Source organism: Brachypodium distachyon, chromosome 5, assembly GCF_000005505.3.
Source record: "Brachypodium distachyon strain Bd21 chromosome 5, Brachypodium_distachyon_v3.0, whole genome shotgun sequence".
NCBI classification, from domain to species: Eukaryota; Viridiplantae; Streptophyta; class Magnoliopsida; order Poales; family Poaceae; genus Brachypodium; species Brachypodium distachyon.
Window position 1 is genome coordinate 24,121,846 of NC_016135.3, and position 17,053 is coordinate 24,138,898.

At 45.2% G+C, this 17,053-nt stretch overlaps 2 protein-coding genes and 1 long non-coding RNA gene across 3 annotated transcripts; 1 reads left to right on the forward strand and 2 right to left on the reverse strand.

Moving 5' to 3' along the window:
* Positions 1-1,872: 1,872 nt before the first annotated feature.
* On the forward strand, positions 1,873-5,970 carry LOC100832294 (oxygen-dependent coproporphyrinogen-III oxidase, chloroplastic). The gene is made up of 8 exons (XM_003580473.4): positions 1,873-2,600; positions 3,425-3,500; positions 3,655-3,749; positions 4,472-4,555; positions 4,861-4,948; positions 5,205-5,329; positions 5,418-5,516; positions 5,665-5,970. The coding sequence occupies exons 1-8, from the start codon at positions 2,061-2,063 to the stop codon at positions 5,731-5,733; spliced, it is 1,176 nt and encodes a 391-aa protein (XP_003580521.1). The 5' UTR covers positions 1,873-2,060; the 3' UTR covers positions 5,734-5,970.
* A 2,934-nt stretch (positions 5,971-8,904) lies between these two features.
* LOC100826203 (indole-2-monooxygenase) lies at positions 8,905-10,820 on the reverse strand. The gene is made up of 2 exons (XM_003581595.4): positions 9,807-10,820; positions 8,905-9,696 (listed from the first exon to the last, which is right to left on the reverse strand). Exons 1-2 carry the CDS (start codon positions 10,812-10,814, stop codon positions 9,064-9,066), a joined length of 1,641 nt encoding a protein of 546 aa, XP_003581643.1. The 5' UTR covers positions 10,815-10,820; the 3' UTR covers positions 8,905-9,063.
* Positions 10,821-12,277: 1,457 nt separating this feature from the next.
* Positions 12,278-15,272, reverse strand: LOC104585426. Its single transcript, XR_001404691.2, has 2 exons — positions 13,818-15,272; positions 12,278-13,702 (listed from the first exon to the last, which is right to left on the reverse strand). It is a non-coding gene; the product is annotated as an uncharacterized LOC104585426 (long non-coding RNA).
* Between the last annotated feature and the right edge of the window lie 1,781 nt (positions 15,273-17,053).

Genomic DNA, 17,053 nt, shown 5'->3' on the forward strand with positions numbered 1-17,053 from the left:
TGGACGTCGGCTCCGGTGTTTGGAGTGTTGCTCTGGGTGAAAACTTGCATAGACATTGGTCTTTGCCGATGACAACGATGTTGTAGCGCCGTTTTCCTTCTTGGAGGTGTCGTCGAAGAGCTTCACTTTCCCTCACTTTGATGTTTGGTGTTTCCGGGTGAAAACCTAAGATTTGGCTATGGCCGGATCGGGTGACGACGGCGTTTTCCTCCTTGGGGGCGTTGTCATGGAGACCATGACTCTTGGTGGCATCGGGTGGTGTGGTCCGTCTATGGTGGAGCTTGTTGTCTCGGGTTGTTGAAGGTTTGGTGGTGTCTCTTCTTGTGTCTTGTTTAGCCTAGGCTGTCGGTTTGTGTCCGGCGAGAGCGTGCATTTCTTATCCTTTGGTGCGGTCTCGGCATGTGATGCCTTTCGTCTTCACCGTTGGCACGTAGGTGTCGTGTTGTATTCTCGGTGGTGTGTGGTCTTTCAGCTTAGCCGACGGCAAGCGGAGGTATGATCTCGGTTGTGTATTGCCCTTCGATTTCATCGGCGGCACATTGGCGTCGCGGTGGATCTCGGTGACGCACGGCCCTTCGACTCTGCCGCTACGTAGGTGTCGTGGTGCGGCCTCGACCCTTGCTTCCCTTTGGCTACGGCGATGACATAGTGTCTAGGTGGGCTCGGCAAATCGACGCCTTTCGACTGCATCAACGGTGCTCTTCATTGTGCATTTATTTTGCCGTTGGCATGTTTCGAGAGTCTAGGTTTTTTCCTTGTGTTTCTTTTGGCAAATGCTGCCGTTGTACTTGTTGTATCCCGATTCTTTTATTTAATTGAAATGTTGTGCAGGCTGGCTTTTGCCCGCCGTAGTCCCGAACAAAAAATACTTTATCTTTCCTTTTGCAGAGTCACCTTATGAGTTTGTCAAACATGAACATATGAGAGTCAAACTAATGATCATCGATACAATTTGTCCTTAACAGATTCCTTCGAGGAATTTATCAACGATTGTTATGATACCCATTGATTATCTTTGTTTAGGTTTGAAAGAGTTCCTTAATAATTAGAAGGTTGTGTAGTACTTTGCTTGGGTGAAGATTGCGACCGACAATCGTAGACTCATCTCACCGGTTCGTTGGCAACATATCACGGACCAAGATACGAATGGCGTAGCCAAAAAAGTTCATTTCAAAGGGTTTTTATGTAACTTTCAATTTATTCGAAAAATTTGTTGTCGTTTTAGTGTATCGAGCAATTGTAGTCAGCTCAATGAATAAATAAAGTCAGATCGTTGTTCTAAAAAAATCCAGAAGGACAATTGCACAATTATTTGAAGTAAAATAACAACAAGAATTTAGGATTGAACTAAAACAGCGACAGGAATTTATGATCGGAGAGAATACAATTAAGTATACATGGACATGGATATACTCGTGTAATTTTCCAAGTCAAGCAAGTATGTATGTACATCCAAATGATCTCACATCACAAACATACAAGTTTTTTGGTAGTGGAAGAATAGTTATCACATCACAAAGTTTTTACTTTCTATACATTTTGAAGCATGCATCACAGAGTAACATTATAACAAGATACAATTAGGTGTGAGATGGCTAAAAGAAAGTTAACACGACGACTAAAACAATCACACAATAGAGTTCAAGGGTCAAGGCTGACATGGGTTGAATTTATACTGAACATCCTCGTCGTAGCACTCGTTCTTTTTTGAAGCGGTTTCTTCATGGGCAAAAGTACTCGTTCATAACACATTGAAGTTTTCAAAAATGTAGGAAACAAATATTTTGACCTGACTTGTGTGATTCAATCATCCATCTCCTTCACAAAAATTTCCAAGACAAAACATGATCCATTTCCTTATCCCCTTGAAGCCAGCGGCAGCATAAACCAACTTCCTCCCACACCTTCGCCCGCTTCGCCCCTCCTTTTGACTCCTCCCATCCCACCACCAAAACCGCGGGCGGCATCCCGCGCCGCCCACCGGCGGCAGCCACCGTTTTTATAAACCGCCGCGACCTGAAGCCCAAGCAACCGGCACACACACCATCCCCCAACCCATCATGGCGTCCTCTCTTCTCACCACCCCGTCCCAGACCCTGGCCCTCACACCCGCCACGGCGCGCGCCCGCGGGGCGCAACCGGCGGCGGCCCAGGTGTCCTTCTCCTCGCCCCGCCTCCCGAGCCGCCGGGCGCTGCGCGTGCGCGCGTCGGTCGCGATCGAGAAGGAGGTCCCGGAGAACGAGGCGCCGCCGACGTTCCTGCGGGAGGACGGCTCGGGGGCGGGGTCCGGGTCGGTGCGCGAGCGGTTCGAGGGCATGATCCGGCGGGTGCAGGGGGAGATCTGCGCCGCGCTCGAGGAGGCCGACGGCAGCGGGGCGCGGTTCGTGGAGGACGTGTGGTCGCGCCCCGGTGGCGGCGGGGGCATCAGCCGGGTGCTCCAGGACGGACGCGTGTTCGAGAAGGCCGGGGTGAACGTCTCCGTCGTGTACGGGGTCATGCCCCCGGACGCCTACCGCGCGGCTAAGGGGGCCGCGAAGAATGGGGCCGCGGATGGCCACAAGGCCGGGCCGGTGCCCTTCTTTGCCGCTGGCATTAGCTCGGTAAGAGCTTGCTTTCCTCGTGCATTGGCATGAAGCGTTTGATCTGTTTTGAATTAGGACGTAATTTCTCTGTTTCGAGCATTGCAATGCTTGCATATTTAGCATCAGTACCCGCAACTGGGTTTACATGTGGTACACTGCAATTATGACCAGTAGCTTTGCCTTACATTTTGGGGGAAAAACGCTGTAATTGTACGGAACTTCTCGGCCTTTAAACATCAGGATTCAGGATGTGTGTAAACTGTCAGCAGATAACTTAATTTGATCTTTTTAGCTTGACAAGAGTCTTGACTCTTCACATTTATGAATTTCTTTCATATTCATTAGTGTCTTTAGTTTTCATATTCATTTACATCTTATAGTTAATCTTGTGCTGTAGTTGAGGGAACTGCAGTTGTGCAGCTGATCCATTTGTTGCTACTATTTGAAAGGCGCATATTTGCGTCAAGATGCAGTTGAGGGATGATCACGACGATTTTTGTGTCTCCAAACAGTATTTGCTTCTCAGAGAGGATACTTTGTTGATATCAAATGGATTTGATCATTTTGGAAAATAGATGGCTCATGTCGCAGTTTGGTAGAGGTACCCTGGATTAGGCTGATCATTTGTCTGATGATGCTTGTGCCATCTTCTCTTGTCTCTTTATTTTGTATCCCATACACTGCTCCGGTAGTCATTTAGTTTTGTGATACTGCTTATGTTAAGCTGTTAACTATTTTGTTTGTTCAGCATTTTTAATTTTTGCACATCTCTTTACATTTTTAGTAGGTCTGATATTTCAAACAATGGGGTGAATCAATGAGCTGGTCATTTTTACTTTCAGGTTCTCCATCCCAAGAATCCGTTTGCTCCAACATTGCATTTCAACTACCGTTATTTCGAAACAGATGCCCCAAAAGGTGCCTATGCTGGCAATTTTTGAAATGTCATTATGTAATTTATCTGCCATAGGAACATGGACATCTTTGTTAGAAATTTAGAGGTCATTCAAGTCACTCAAATGGTCTCCATTGTTAGGAACTGTGTTTCACTCATTATAATTTTCGATTGCAGATGTACCTGGTGCACCAAGACAATGGTGGTTTGGAGGTGGTACTGATTTGACTCCTTCATATCTCATTGAAGAGGATGTGAAGCACTTTCATTCTGTATGTCAACACTTGTATTTTAAATCTATTCGACTATGCATCCTATACTCACAGGACATGGGTACCTACCCACTCTCTGATCATCTGAGAAGGGTTATGCTATCTGGGCTCTTTCATAGTTGCTATTTCTAAACGATTTGTGAATTAAGTGCTGTTTTTTGTATCTGAAGTCACATATTACACACATGCTTAATAAATCGGATGGCTGTTACCTTGCTATATAAAAAATACAAGTTTATATATATTTTTAAAATACGGGCATATCGAGTCCTCGCCAAAATGTTTGAAGATTTCAACCTTTTGCATTATTTTTTATTTTTTATGATTTATTATAAAATTTGTAAATACTCTGAAACTTTACCCAAAAATCTCAATGCCAGCAGTCGGTCCAACCGCGTAAGTGAGAGGTCCAACCATTTTTGTGCTTGGTTGCAGCTTATTGTCCTTTGGAACATGGGCGACAGGAGGAATCAATTTATAGACAGAGAGCAGTGCGTAGCTATTGAGCTTAAAATTAGTATGATTAGGTTTTGGACCGGTGGTTCAATGGGAGAATTGGTATTTTTGAGCCTTGAGCATTAGTGCAACTTAATTAAGTGTAAATACTACTATATGATGTTATAAAAATTAGCACTAACAATGGATCCACCCATGCTTGACAGTTAAACACTTCAGATCATGATTCAGTATGAAATATAACGCATTTTGTTGTCTGATTTCAGGTCCAAAAAGAAACTTGTGATAAGTTTGATCCAAGTTTTTACCCCAGATTCAAAAAATGGTGCGATGATTATTTCTATATTAAGGTATGTTGAGTTTTTCACTTGGTGTTTTAAAATTAAGATAGGCATCGGTTCTATAATTTAGAGAATTTGTTGGATGCGCCTTTTACAATTGCATTAGTTTACAACAGTATTTAGCTATTGATGATTTGTTATAAGTTCGAACACCGACATGATTTCTTTAAGAAGGAAAGAAATCTTGATAACATTGCTACATAATTTTAGTTGGTAATTGGTAATCCTGGAGATGACATGTTTTTTGTTTTTCTGCTAGCAATTAACGATTCCATATGAAAGTTCATGTGCTCATGGTTTGTCTTTCAATGCAGCATCGTGATGAGCGACGCGGACTTGGTGGAATATTTTTTGATGATCTTAACGATTATGACCAAGACATGCTTCTGAACTTTTCCACAGGTAAAACTCCTTAGTCCTTACATCATGATTAATGAGCAATTAGTGAATTGGATTGTATTCGATAGCACACTGGTTCTTCAATCACTTCCTATTCAGGATACGTTCTATTTGCAGGGTTCCATAATTTCAGACCTTCTTCCTGCTTTTTATTGTTAGCACAGTGACCAAAAGGAACCCTACTACAGCAGTAGTTCTTAATTCTAGGTCTGCAGCTATAAGTTATGATAACAAAGGAAGTTACATCTTTTTGATGCAGCATGTGCTGGCTCTGTAATTCCTGCATACATACCCATCATAGAACGTCGCAAAGACACTCCATTTAATGAGGAGCACAAGGCATGGCAACAACTGCGGAGAGGTCGCTACGTGGAGTTCAATCTTGTAAGCGAGCTTCTATGAATAGGGCCACACATGGCTCTCTTGCTGCAGCACCTTTCTTCAGCTTTTTTGACACATGTTTCTTTTGAAGGTATACGATCGTGGTACCACATTTGGACTCAAGACTGGGGGAAGAATTGAGAGTATACTTGTCTCTCTACCACTCACCGCCCGATGGGAGTATGATCATGTAAGCTAAAATTTTCTCCTCTGCTTAGCCGGCTCAATAAGCGTTAAAGTGTCTCATGTTTGCTGCTGTAGAAAACAAGAAATGGTAGTGTAAATTCACCAACATTACCGGCCCCTGCAATTTGGCTGACATGTCAATTCATTTACAGAAACCGGAAGAAGGGACCGAAGAATGGAAACTTCTCGATGCCTGCATAAATCCGAAGGAATGGCTCTGATTAGCTGTTTCTGCTGTCTCTTCCAATTGTTTTGCTAGTATTCCCAACTCTTTCGAGTCTTGAGATCTCCGATCATGTGTAGTTCCCTTTGCCGGGTAGAAGTTTTGTTCATAAGTGTATGATAATGTATCACAATGTAGTTTCACCGAGCCGGGTGAGATCAAGGAGATATGTAGATGGTGTCCCTGTTTTGTCTTTCCAAATGCGCGAAGGGATAAATCTGCAGAGTTGGATTTATTCTTGGTTTGTATAGAAGAAAAGACAGCTCTTTTTAAGGCGTCTCAGGAGAATCATGCCAGTGCGCTTCTGTGGTTGCTGGCCGACCCAGGAAACAGCCGCACGGCCCCTCAACCAAATGTTCAGTTGGGCCACATCCGGGAACGATACAAGGCTGGGCTGATCCACGTGGAGCAGGCCCAGATCCTGGAAGCCCAGTCCGGGGAGGAATTCGGTTAGAACACGGGCTGCACTCCGACTCCGACCATCCAAGGGACCGGGGCAGAGCTAGGGTTAATTGCTTCGATCCCCAATCTCTCGACGATACTCCAATTGCGGCGGCGCGGATCAGGAATCTTGCGATGTCCGGCCAGGGAGGGTTCTCGCTGAGGTCGTGCACCTCGAAGAGCAAGGCGAAGGAGAACAAAAGGAAGGCGGCCGGTCATTCCAAGGCCAAGGGGCGGGCCAGAAAAGTCAAGGGGGAGGATGGCAGCTCCATGTCTAGCGTTGCTGCGGCGGCCGAGAAGGAGGTGAATTCGGCGGGAGCGGGCTTATCTCGAGTCGCGGATCGGCGCGCTGAAGCAGCGGTGCCGGCCAAAGAGAAGAAGGACGACCCTGATTTCGAAGAGGTATACGCGCAGTGCAAAGAAGAATACGCGACATTTATCAGGGAGGAAATTCTTCTTGACTCACTTAATTAGGTGTTGAGCGATTTCGAAGATGATGAAGATGAAGAAGATGAAGATGAAGAAGATGAAGAAGAACTTTGTCGTTCTGCTGTGGATGATAAGATTGCTCCGGCCGAATCCAAGCAGTAATGCAATGTCATCTATCTATCTGCGGGGTTGCCAAAGAGGAAGAAGAACTTCCCTCTGTTCTGGATGATGATATGCCAGGGTCTATTAATTGCTGATCCAGCTAGCCTTCGTTAGGTTAGCTGCACCATTAACAGTTAGAGAGAATAGGAGGGCTAATGGCAGACACTCGTCGTTAGTTGTGAGTAATAGGTTATGAGCATGGATGTACTCGGAGTGCTTCTTCTCATGCAGAAATCTTATGCCTTCAACTTTTTTTTTTGGAACAAAATCTTATGACTTCAACTTGTTTGGATGGAGACCTCACGAAGAATATCCTAGACTCAAACAAAAAAAGAGTACTAACATGTTATACTCAAACAAAAAAAAATGCTACTCCCTCCGACACATATTGTCTCAAATTTGCCCAATTTTTTTTAGAAACACAGTACAAACGTAGACGCTTACGACACGCCCATACACTCACCCCTATTAACAAGCACCTATCCTATGAGCACCTCCGAAAGACACGGAGCCGGTAGATTTTGAGAAATTGACGAAGTCGCCGCAGGCGTCTCGCTGTTGACGGGTACGTCACCTACCACTAAAAGACTAGTGTCGGTTAAATCCTGAAATAATTCAGAAAAATGTGTCAACCATGTCAAGTCTAGAACTTAAACCTGTATGGGCTGGTTCCGTATTCTAGAAAAAAAATGGGCTGGTTCTACACAAGGAACCAGGCCAACTGAGTTATTCTCAGTTCACAATTCTCTTCCTCTATCTGCATGCACGTGTTGCGGCCTTCAGAAGGCTCGATCAATCTTATCTCGACGTGCCCACGCCCTTCGATCGCCTATGCTTTGTGTGCGTGCCCGAAGAGGACCACACGAGTTACGTGCCACTGTAGGTGATTTCGACAAAACAGACCTCGTGACGAAAGGAAGTCACAAAATAAACTCGCGCGCAAAACTATTTCACAGATCTAACCCTTTTGCTCAATGCCCGACAGAACGGTGCTATTGTCACAACCTCAACGCCTAATCCGTAGGCGCTATCCCCTGCCAGGGTGGCCGAGCTCAGCCAGCGTGGCTAAGCCCAGCCCCACACACCGGTCATGTAACGCCCTTCTCGCAGGCGCTGTGTCCTGAACCATAACGCCTTTGTGAGAGGCGCTACTCCCCCTGCAGGACCTGGAAGACGAAGCCGTCGGGCTGCGGCGGCGAGGGGCACGAAGCGGGGTCAGACACTGTGCCTGGTCCCGCGTATGCTATCCTATCCTCTGACATCGCATCATAGAGCAATGCATTCACAGCTCTTTACAGCGAGACAAGCTGGATATCCTCTTCCTCTCAACTTATTTTGAACTCACCAATTCAGGGACATAAGCGGCGGACAGGAATCAGAGATATTCCTGGAGTAGTGTACACGTACTAAACTACAATGCATATCTCTCTCTAGATATACCTCTCAATGAAGAATCCTGAGGTACTTGATGGCTTCCTCTGGCATCGTGGTGTCCAATTAATTTGAGTGAATGTGCGAGATTGACCTTGTTTGCAATAGGGGATGAGCTCTTGCTGGGCGCGCATCTTCTCGTACTGTGCGTGTGTGCATTGGGGACTGGACGGGAGGAAGCCTTTGCTTCCTGCCCCTCGCGGCCGCAGCCCGACGGTCTCGGTCCTCTAAGTCCTGCATGCGCGTGCAACAAATCTGTCGTCCGACTGTGGCTTAAGTGGTTGCGACTGGGGCTTAAGGGGTTGGGGGAGTAGAGCCTCTCATAGACGCGCTATTTCAGGGCATAGCGCCCATGAGAAGGGCGTTACATGACCGCGGATGGGCCCTGTTTTGGCCCTGCTGACAGGGTCATAGCACCCAAGCATGAGGCGCGAAGCTCCAGAGGATAGCGCCTGCGCGACAGGCGTTAAGAAAAAAGGTTAGATTCGTGAAATAGTTTCGGGTCAAGTTCACTTTATGAAATATTTTTGACACGAGATCTGTTTTGTCGAAATCAACGCTGTTGTACGACCCGCAAATAGAGAAACATTCAAACCGGCCAAGCATCGGGACACCGCCGCCGCCGCCATCCAGAGGCTGATGCCCACGCCGAGGATATCCAATCCATGTACTTTTTCATGTAGTAGTAGACAAAGTTAATGACATTACTTATTTGTATGTACATTATATAAGTAGAATGGAGGGAGTATCTGAGGCAGACGCACACACATCTTCTGTGGCAGCAACACTGGCGCACGGGCTGGGGCGCCCAAGAACTTAGAGGTGACCACAAGCAAGCGTCACGCGCGCATGCAGTACTGTTGGCTCATGATCTCATTCGTGGTATCGTGGGGACAAGGAGGAGCTTCTCCTTCCGAGGCATGGTGAGCCCAAACACGTCAGCCATGTCGACGTCCTCCTCCTGCATCTCACCGGGGAGCTCCCAGTCGAAACAGTAGACGAGGTTGGCGAGCATAATTTCCACGGAAACCACCCCGAAGCTCACCCCGGGGCAGATCCTCCGCCCGGCTCCGAACGGCAGGAACTGGAAATCCCTCCCCTTGTAGTCGGCCCCGCCGCCGTCGACCATGAACCTCTCCGGCGAGAACTCCTCCGCGTCCAGCCCCCACGACCGCGGGTCTCTTCCAAGAGCCCACGCGTTGACGAGGACGCGCGTCCCGGCCGGCACAGCGTAGCCGTTGACGTCGTCGCAGCTGGCCATGGAGATGCGCGGGAGGAGGAGCGGCACCGGCGGGTGCAGCCGGAGCGTCTCCTTCACGACGGCCTTGAGGTACGCCATGCCGCTCAGGTCCTCCTCCTTCACCGTCTCCTGGCCCTCGGGCGTCATGCTCCTCACCTCGGCTTGGAGCTTGGCCATGACGCCTCGCTTCCGCATGAGCTCCGCCATGGCGAAGTCCATCACGATGTGCGATGTGTCCGTGCCCGCTGCAAACATGTCCTGTAGCAAGCAGCAACACACGCATGCAGATGTAGTTATTTCAGAAGAGTATTAAGCGCGCATCAAGAAACTAATTAATGTAACGTGGAGAAAATGAATAGATTACGTACGATGAGGATGGCCTTGACGTTGTCTCTAGTGAGACTGTACTCGTGCCGAAGAGAGAGGAGAACATCTACAAAGTCTTTCTCCCGATCTTCCTGCTCGTCGTCGTTTCCACGATTATCATGCCGTCTCTGGCTTTGCGACGACGACGAAGATAATCTGGCTGCGTGTTCGTCAATGATCTCGTCGAGCAGCTCGTCCCACCTCCTCTTAAGCCCGATGGTCTTGGCCAGCACGAGCCGCCGGAGCAGCCGCGCCTTGCCCAGCCCCGGGAACAAGTCTTCCATGCCGAACCCTGCCAGCGCGGCCACGTGCCCGGCCACGAGCTCCCGGAACAGCCCGTTCCGGCCTTCCTCCCGGAAGAACTTGCCGGACACGGCGCGGCACACCACGTCGTTGGCGTAGGCCCCCAACAGCCCGCTCATGTCCACCACGGCCTGCCTGCTCCTGGCCCGGCGGACCTTGGCGAGCACCAGGCCCACCTCCTCGTCCCGGGCGCCGCGGAGCGCGCGCACTTTGCCCGCGCTGAGCAGGTGCGTGGTGAGCAGCCGCCTGGCCTGCCGCCAGTACTCGCCGTAGGGCGCGAACGCGACGTCGGAGAAGCCGCTGAAGAGGACGTCGGCCGCCGCGGACGGCGGGCGCGAGGCCATGGCGTGGTCGTGCGCGCGCAGGACGGCCTCGGCGGCGCGCGGGGTGGAGACCAGGAGGGTGCGGGCCTGGCCCAGGTCCAGGAGAAGGAGCCCATCAGGGCCCGCGTGCTTCCGGGAGAGCTCGGCGAGGGACACGTGGGGGGCTCCGGGCTTCACCAGGTGCAGGTGGCCTATGATGGGGAGCCGGCCGCCAGGCGAAGGAGTCAGCCGCCGGCGGCCTTGGTCGAGCTGCTGCTGCTTGTGGTAGTGTCGGTATCGTGATCGTAGCAGCAGGAAGCAGAGGAACAGAGTGAGCAGTGCTTGTGAACAGAAGACGGTGAGCAGCAGCAGCTGCTGCTGAGACTGAGACTGAGACTGAGCCATGTCGACCTGCACTGTTCGATCTTACTGTACATGTGAAATTTTTGCTCCGCGGCTTTGCTCACTCATTTATAGTGTACAAATTTTCTGGCGCGCGCATGATCTAGGTTACGTCGACAATTCTGATTCTTCCTTTTCCTGGCTTTGATATGTTCGTGCACATCGATCAAAGTGATCAGCAAATAGCCAAAGTGTGTGATTGATATGGTCCTGCGTCCGATTAATTGGTCATTTGTCTGGCATGCACATTTCTTCTTCTGCTCCGGTGCAATCCAATGAATGTGCACCGCGGTCCGTACGTTTTCGTGCGTGGGTGTACCTTCATTGGGAAGAAAGAAGAAATGGAATTTTTTGTGGTGTTACCAAAATGCATGGCACATATGTAGCGTTCATTGGTTCTAGCATATAAGACACATATGCGTTCATAGACAGAGGTGGAATCTGGTTAGTGTTCCTCGGTCCGAGGTGCTGGAGGGAGCATCGTCGAAATGCATGGAGACGATGGAATGAATCATGGGAGAGGACGACGGCATGCATTAGAATATGCATGCCCGGATGGTTTTGTCATATGGACTGGTTGGTTATGTACAAAGTGTGAACAGCCATATGCTTTACAAATCAGATTGTCTGGACAGCCAATCATTGGTTTCCCAATTTGCAAGAGTTCGATGCCAACTTCCCAATTAAAATATGCCGTGGTATATGGATAAACTTGTTAAATGGGAGGACATAAACGCAACTAAGAATATTGGCCACGCTATCTCAGTTGAAAATAGATGTAGGCTCTTTATAATTAGGGTCTGTCTATCCCTTGGCGCCTGTTTTGTGATCTTAAACCAGACACCTGCTTTATGTTCTCAAAACAGGCGCCTGATTTTTGAGTTTAAACCAGGCGCCTGCTTTATTTTGTAAAACCAGACACTTTTGTCTAAGCCATTGATCTAAGATCTAGAGGCAAAAACAAAACAACATCTGTATATGATTTTCCCTCCAAAAATCATGGACTGGCTATGTTCTGCATGCTCTGCACCTTACACCCCAGGGATGCCAGATTCAAAAAGCGGATTAACCCAGATTCAATAGCAAATACTACAGGAGCATAGCTTCCTGAAATAAAGCAGCTACTTTAGTTACTTAACTACATAGCTCAAAATTTCCAGAAATAAGGTCGTACTATACCGTGTGTGAAAGCTTGCTACGATAATCTGAACATACTACAGGAGTATAGCTTCCTCCTTGGATGTCTGTTCTTTTCCTTAGACCCAATTTCAAGGTACCGAAGTACAGGTGCTCTGAGAATTATTTTCAGGCCTATTGCTGAATCACAGAAATTAATTGTCATGATTCAATCTAATTCTCTCTACAGCTTAAGGTTATTTACACACATGTGCACTTGCTCAACAACAGTCAATTATATAGAAGAACAAGTGGTGCTTGCACAAATAAGTATCTACACTCGCAGCTTATTTTCTAAACATAATATGCTATTGCATAAATAACTCCTTGATTATTGCCAGAACTGAACTGTATGCATGTGTGTGTGGTACACCTACATACACAGTTTGACAGTACAAAATTTGACAAGAAGAAAAACATGGTTTCATGTTTAACCTTGTGGTGACATTAAAAATCTGAAGCAAGTAAGCTTCTACTGTAAACCCAAAAGCTTAAACAAGAATAGAAACGCAACACTTTGTTTTCTAAAGAAAACACTACTAACTCAGGCTGAGGTTTTCCTAACCCCTCTTCAAGCATCAGAACAACACACAATCAAGCAAGAACATTCAGTTTTTCCTTGCAGAGCAAAAGGTGGTCGTCCAAAACTCCAAGGCTGTACCTTTAACACAAATGATATTATAGCAGATAAGATAGGTCAAGCTTCGTTAGCAGATAAGAAAGTGTAAACTTCAGTTCGAGGAGACAGTGCCAAAGTTCAGTCATATTACAATTCCAAAATGTAATAATTGCAAGGATATGTCAGAAAACAGAACAGTAGCAACGTGTTACTCTATAGCAAGTGCCTATATTTTATTAGAAACAACAAAAATTAAACCATGTATGCACATCTTGTTTTATAGGAATTCAAGATATTTGGAAAGAAGATACAAACGAGTGCTTCAGGTAGCAGCAACGATCACAGCCATCAAATATGCCTGTGAACAAGTTGAACAATAAGGGTCATCAACATGCAAAAAGATATAAAATCAGAATTGAAATTTTCAAAAATATAGCTTCAGTTACTGCGCGACGATACACCAGTACTCACCCCTGCGCCCTCCACACCCCCCCCCCCACCCCCACTCCACGGATAAAAGAAACGGAAGACCCAGCTTGAACAGAAAATTCTTAATAGAGAGAATGAAAACTAAATTGCTTAAAGTGGTCAAAGATGAAATTAAAACTGCACATATAAAATTTTAAATTGAGAGGAAAACAATAAAGCTGCAAACAAATGAAAGAAAAGAATGAGAAGTTAGAATACCAGTTGCACCTTAGAAAGAGAGCGATTGCAGAAAAAAGTGGTGCAATTTAGCGCAAATGTAAAAGTGCGAGCAAATACCCACTAAAAGAGGAAACAAAAAAAAGAATTACAGAGAATCTAGATCTCAGGGTAGCAATTGCAGCTAGGTGAGCTTGCAATTGCAAAACACCGAATTAGTGCAATTATAGACAGTGCAATTGCATCAGTAAGAATAATTACAATTGCAGTCCAAGATGGTATGCAAATGCAGTCCGGGTGGTATGCAATTGCAGGTGCTGGAAAATTGCAAATATATGCAGCTGCTCCAATTGCAAAAAGGAAAGAATAAAACATAATCATGTAGTGCAGAGATATTGTCAGCAGGCTCACAATTATATCATCTATTTCGTCATGATAGTCGCTGCCCTCTCTGAAATAAGAGTGGGATGAAGCAAAATTCGGTAAAACAGAAACTCAAGCAGAAATCATCTGGCTCAGATCCGTATCGAGAACAGCAACTTGAAGCCAGAATTGTGGAAGCTAACCTAAATCTCCCATTGTCAAGGTGTGCCCACTGACCGCACCTGGCCCTCTTCCTCCCCTTGTTCTTGACATGGATTTCCTGGGAATCACACCCCCTATCGGCCAAAGAACAAAGGAAATGCAGCCACAATATAGAGCGAGCGAGATGAAAAGGGGGTGCAATTTGATTTAAAAGGCAGTGCAAATTTCAAATAGATTGCATAATTGAATGTACAGGACCTAATGCAATTGCAATTTCAAAAGGTTGGAATTGCAACAGCAAAAAGGGGTGTAATTTGATTTAAAAGGCACTGCAATTTTCAAACAGATAATACCTTCTTATTTGAAATTAATCTCAGGTCTTGCTTCAACATTGCTTGTGTTGCTGCTACCACTAAAGAAAGACATAAAATAAAGTAAAACGGGTATGTATACTTGTGGAAGTAATTTGAACATAAGAGAAAGAAACATAAATGAAATTCGCAATTGCAAGTCGGTACACTTAGAATTGCAAAAAGTTAAAGTAGTGTAATTAAATTTAAAGGGCGGAGCAATTTGCCACGATGAAAATAAACTAACAAAATGCAATTGCGAGTTGGTACATCTAGAATTGCAAAAGTTAAACTAGTGCAATGAAATTTAAAGTCGAGTGCAATTGACCACAATGAAAAGAAAACACTTGAGTAAAGCAAAATGCCAAGCTGCTTGATTGTTGACAGATCAGAGAAATCCATAAAGCTAAGAAACGCATCTTCCGGCCTGTCACAATCATATTTTACTTCGAAACCAGAATTGGATAAGCCATATATGTAAGCCAAAGTTTGACACCCTGCTAACGAAAACACACAAAATGAACACTTTGTACTAAGGCCAAAAGCTAGACCCATAAATCACCAGTAAAAATAAACAGAAAATTGGACATAAAAGATAGCTACAAATTGGCCATTACACGTCAAGGAACGGACCGACATCATATCAATCATATTAACACTTCTAGTACAGTCTGGATGAAAAGCACAAATGAGTCTGACCATGAAAAATAGAGCAAAAATGGGTAAATACCCTACTACGGCTAGCAGGCCTTCACAAATGCTCCATCACAACTGTGAGAACACAAGCAACACCAAATCACAGCAATACAAACAAAAATCATCGCCACAACAGGAATAAGCCACCATAAGCCCAGACTACAGATTCCTGTTGTTCCTGTTCATGCTAGCAATAGAAGCAAAAAATCATCACCGTAGGAGTAAGATCAGGCTACAGATGGATACATGCTGTTCCCATTCATGGTACACTACACGCACGCCAAATCAAACGCCCATCTCTGCTGCCACCGAAACGAACAAGTACAATGAAACAATGAACAAAATTATCAAGCTTAGACTCGTATGTAAAATTCAACCATAGAAATGAAGCTTAGATTCATATAACAGCAGAAGAGGGGAAAAAAATCGTATAGTGCTTATAACAAATGAAAAGTCAGAGAATATATAGGATGGCTAATGGCAGATGTTGAATAATTAGATAATTTTGATGAATATTTAATCAAAAAAACAATGTGTAAAACTGTGAGAACCCTGTTTTTAGCTATAGATTTGGTTGCGCATCAAGCATTGCATACGCATGTGCATAAGCATTTTTTTTATTCACTTAAACTGAAAATCAGTTACAACAAGAAGAGAAAAACTTAAGTGAATACTTATTGCCACTAATTAATTGTGCTTGTTTATTTTTATGAGTGTTGTATGCTTGCTGTTTGTGAATAATTAACTCCAACCAGAAAGAAGTCGCGACCTTCAGCGTCTAACGCTTAAGACCGCAGGGTCACATAAGTTAGTAGTTTCACCGGCATATTTTGTTTAACTCGCAGTGTTAATTACGAGGGCGAAAGTGCATCAAAAGTGAAACGTATGTATTTAATTTGAAACTATTTCCCATTAAGTATTTTGATTTAGAAAATATCAGAGGGGCACATGGCTAAGACCATGAATATGACTACTAAAAATAACACTAAGGTATTTATGCAAACCAATCTTACAGATAGAGATCTTTTTGGTCAGAGAAATATATTTATTTATTACTTTTCCAAAGTCTTGCCGTCTGCACAGTTTTACAGGTGTACAAGATATCACTAACACTAGCAGGAGCTGGCCAGCTGAGGCACAGCCACGCACCATACCAAAGCCACGTGGTGACCTTTGTAAATATCCTGAGAAGGGTGTAGTTAGGAATCGACCCAAGCTAGGGATAGTTTCTTCTCCACAGTTCTCACCAGTGTAAAAATTCCCCACACCATAACTCCCGACTTGGAGGCCATGGCTGCGACCTAGAAGAGCTGAGCACCTCAGAGCGCAGGGGCTTGGGAAGAAAAGGAGTTGGGGAGGAGAAGGCCAGGGACAGTCGTGCTACAGCTGGAGGAGAAGTGCTTAGTAGCAGAACGGCTAGGAGGAGGACAAGCAGAGCAAGAAGGTACAGCCTGGGAGTAGAGAAAAACTACTTTTTGTTGTCCAAGGGGAAAAACTGAATGTTTTGCTTGATTGTGTGTTGTTCTGATGCTTGAAGAGGAGTTAGGGAAAACCTCAGCTTGTTTTTGTTAGTGTTCTCTGTAGAAAACATAGTGATGTATTGTTTTCTTATTAAGTCTTTGGGTTTACAGTAGAAGCTTACTTCAGATTTTTAATGTCATTTTGAGGTTACACAGGAAACCATGCTTTCTTGTTGTCAAATTTTGTACTGTCAACCTGTGTATGTAGGTGTGCCACACACACATGCATACAGTTCAGTTTTGGAAATAGCTTAATGTTCAGAAAACAAACCGTGAGCATAGATTGTTAATTCTACAAGCACTACTTCCTAGTCTATCTAAATGACTGTTGTGTAAATACATGTCTTGTTTGTAGGATTGAGTGCTTAAGCTGTAGAGAGAACTAGATTGAGGAATGACAATTAATTTCTATCAGCACCCAGGAAGGAAGCTACACTCCTGTAGTAGATGTTTAGGTTGTCGAAGCAAGTACACACACATATTAGAGTACATATTCTTGTAGGAAATTATTTTCACCATAGATTACTTCCTACTAGTGTCTATATCTCTCCGGTTTTGTTGTTTGAGCAAATATGCATGCCAACTCTCAATTATGACAGCAGCCTTTAATCATTTACATGTCATCTTGATTGCTCTGTGTTTATATATGTTTTTCTTGCATGATGGATTGATTGAAGTGTGAGAAATAAATTAAACTGAACCTCAATACTT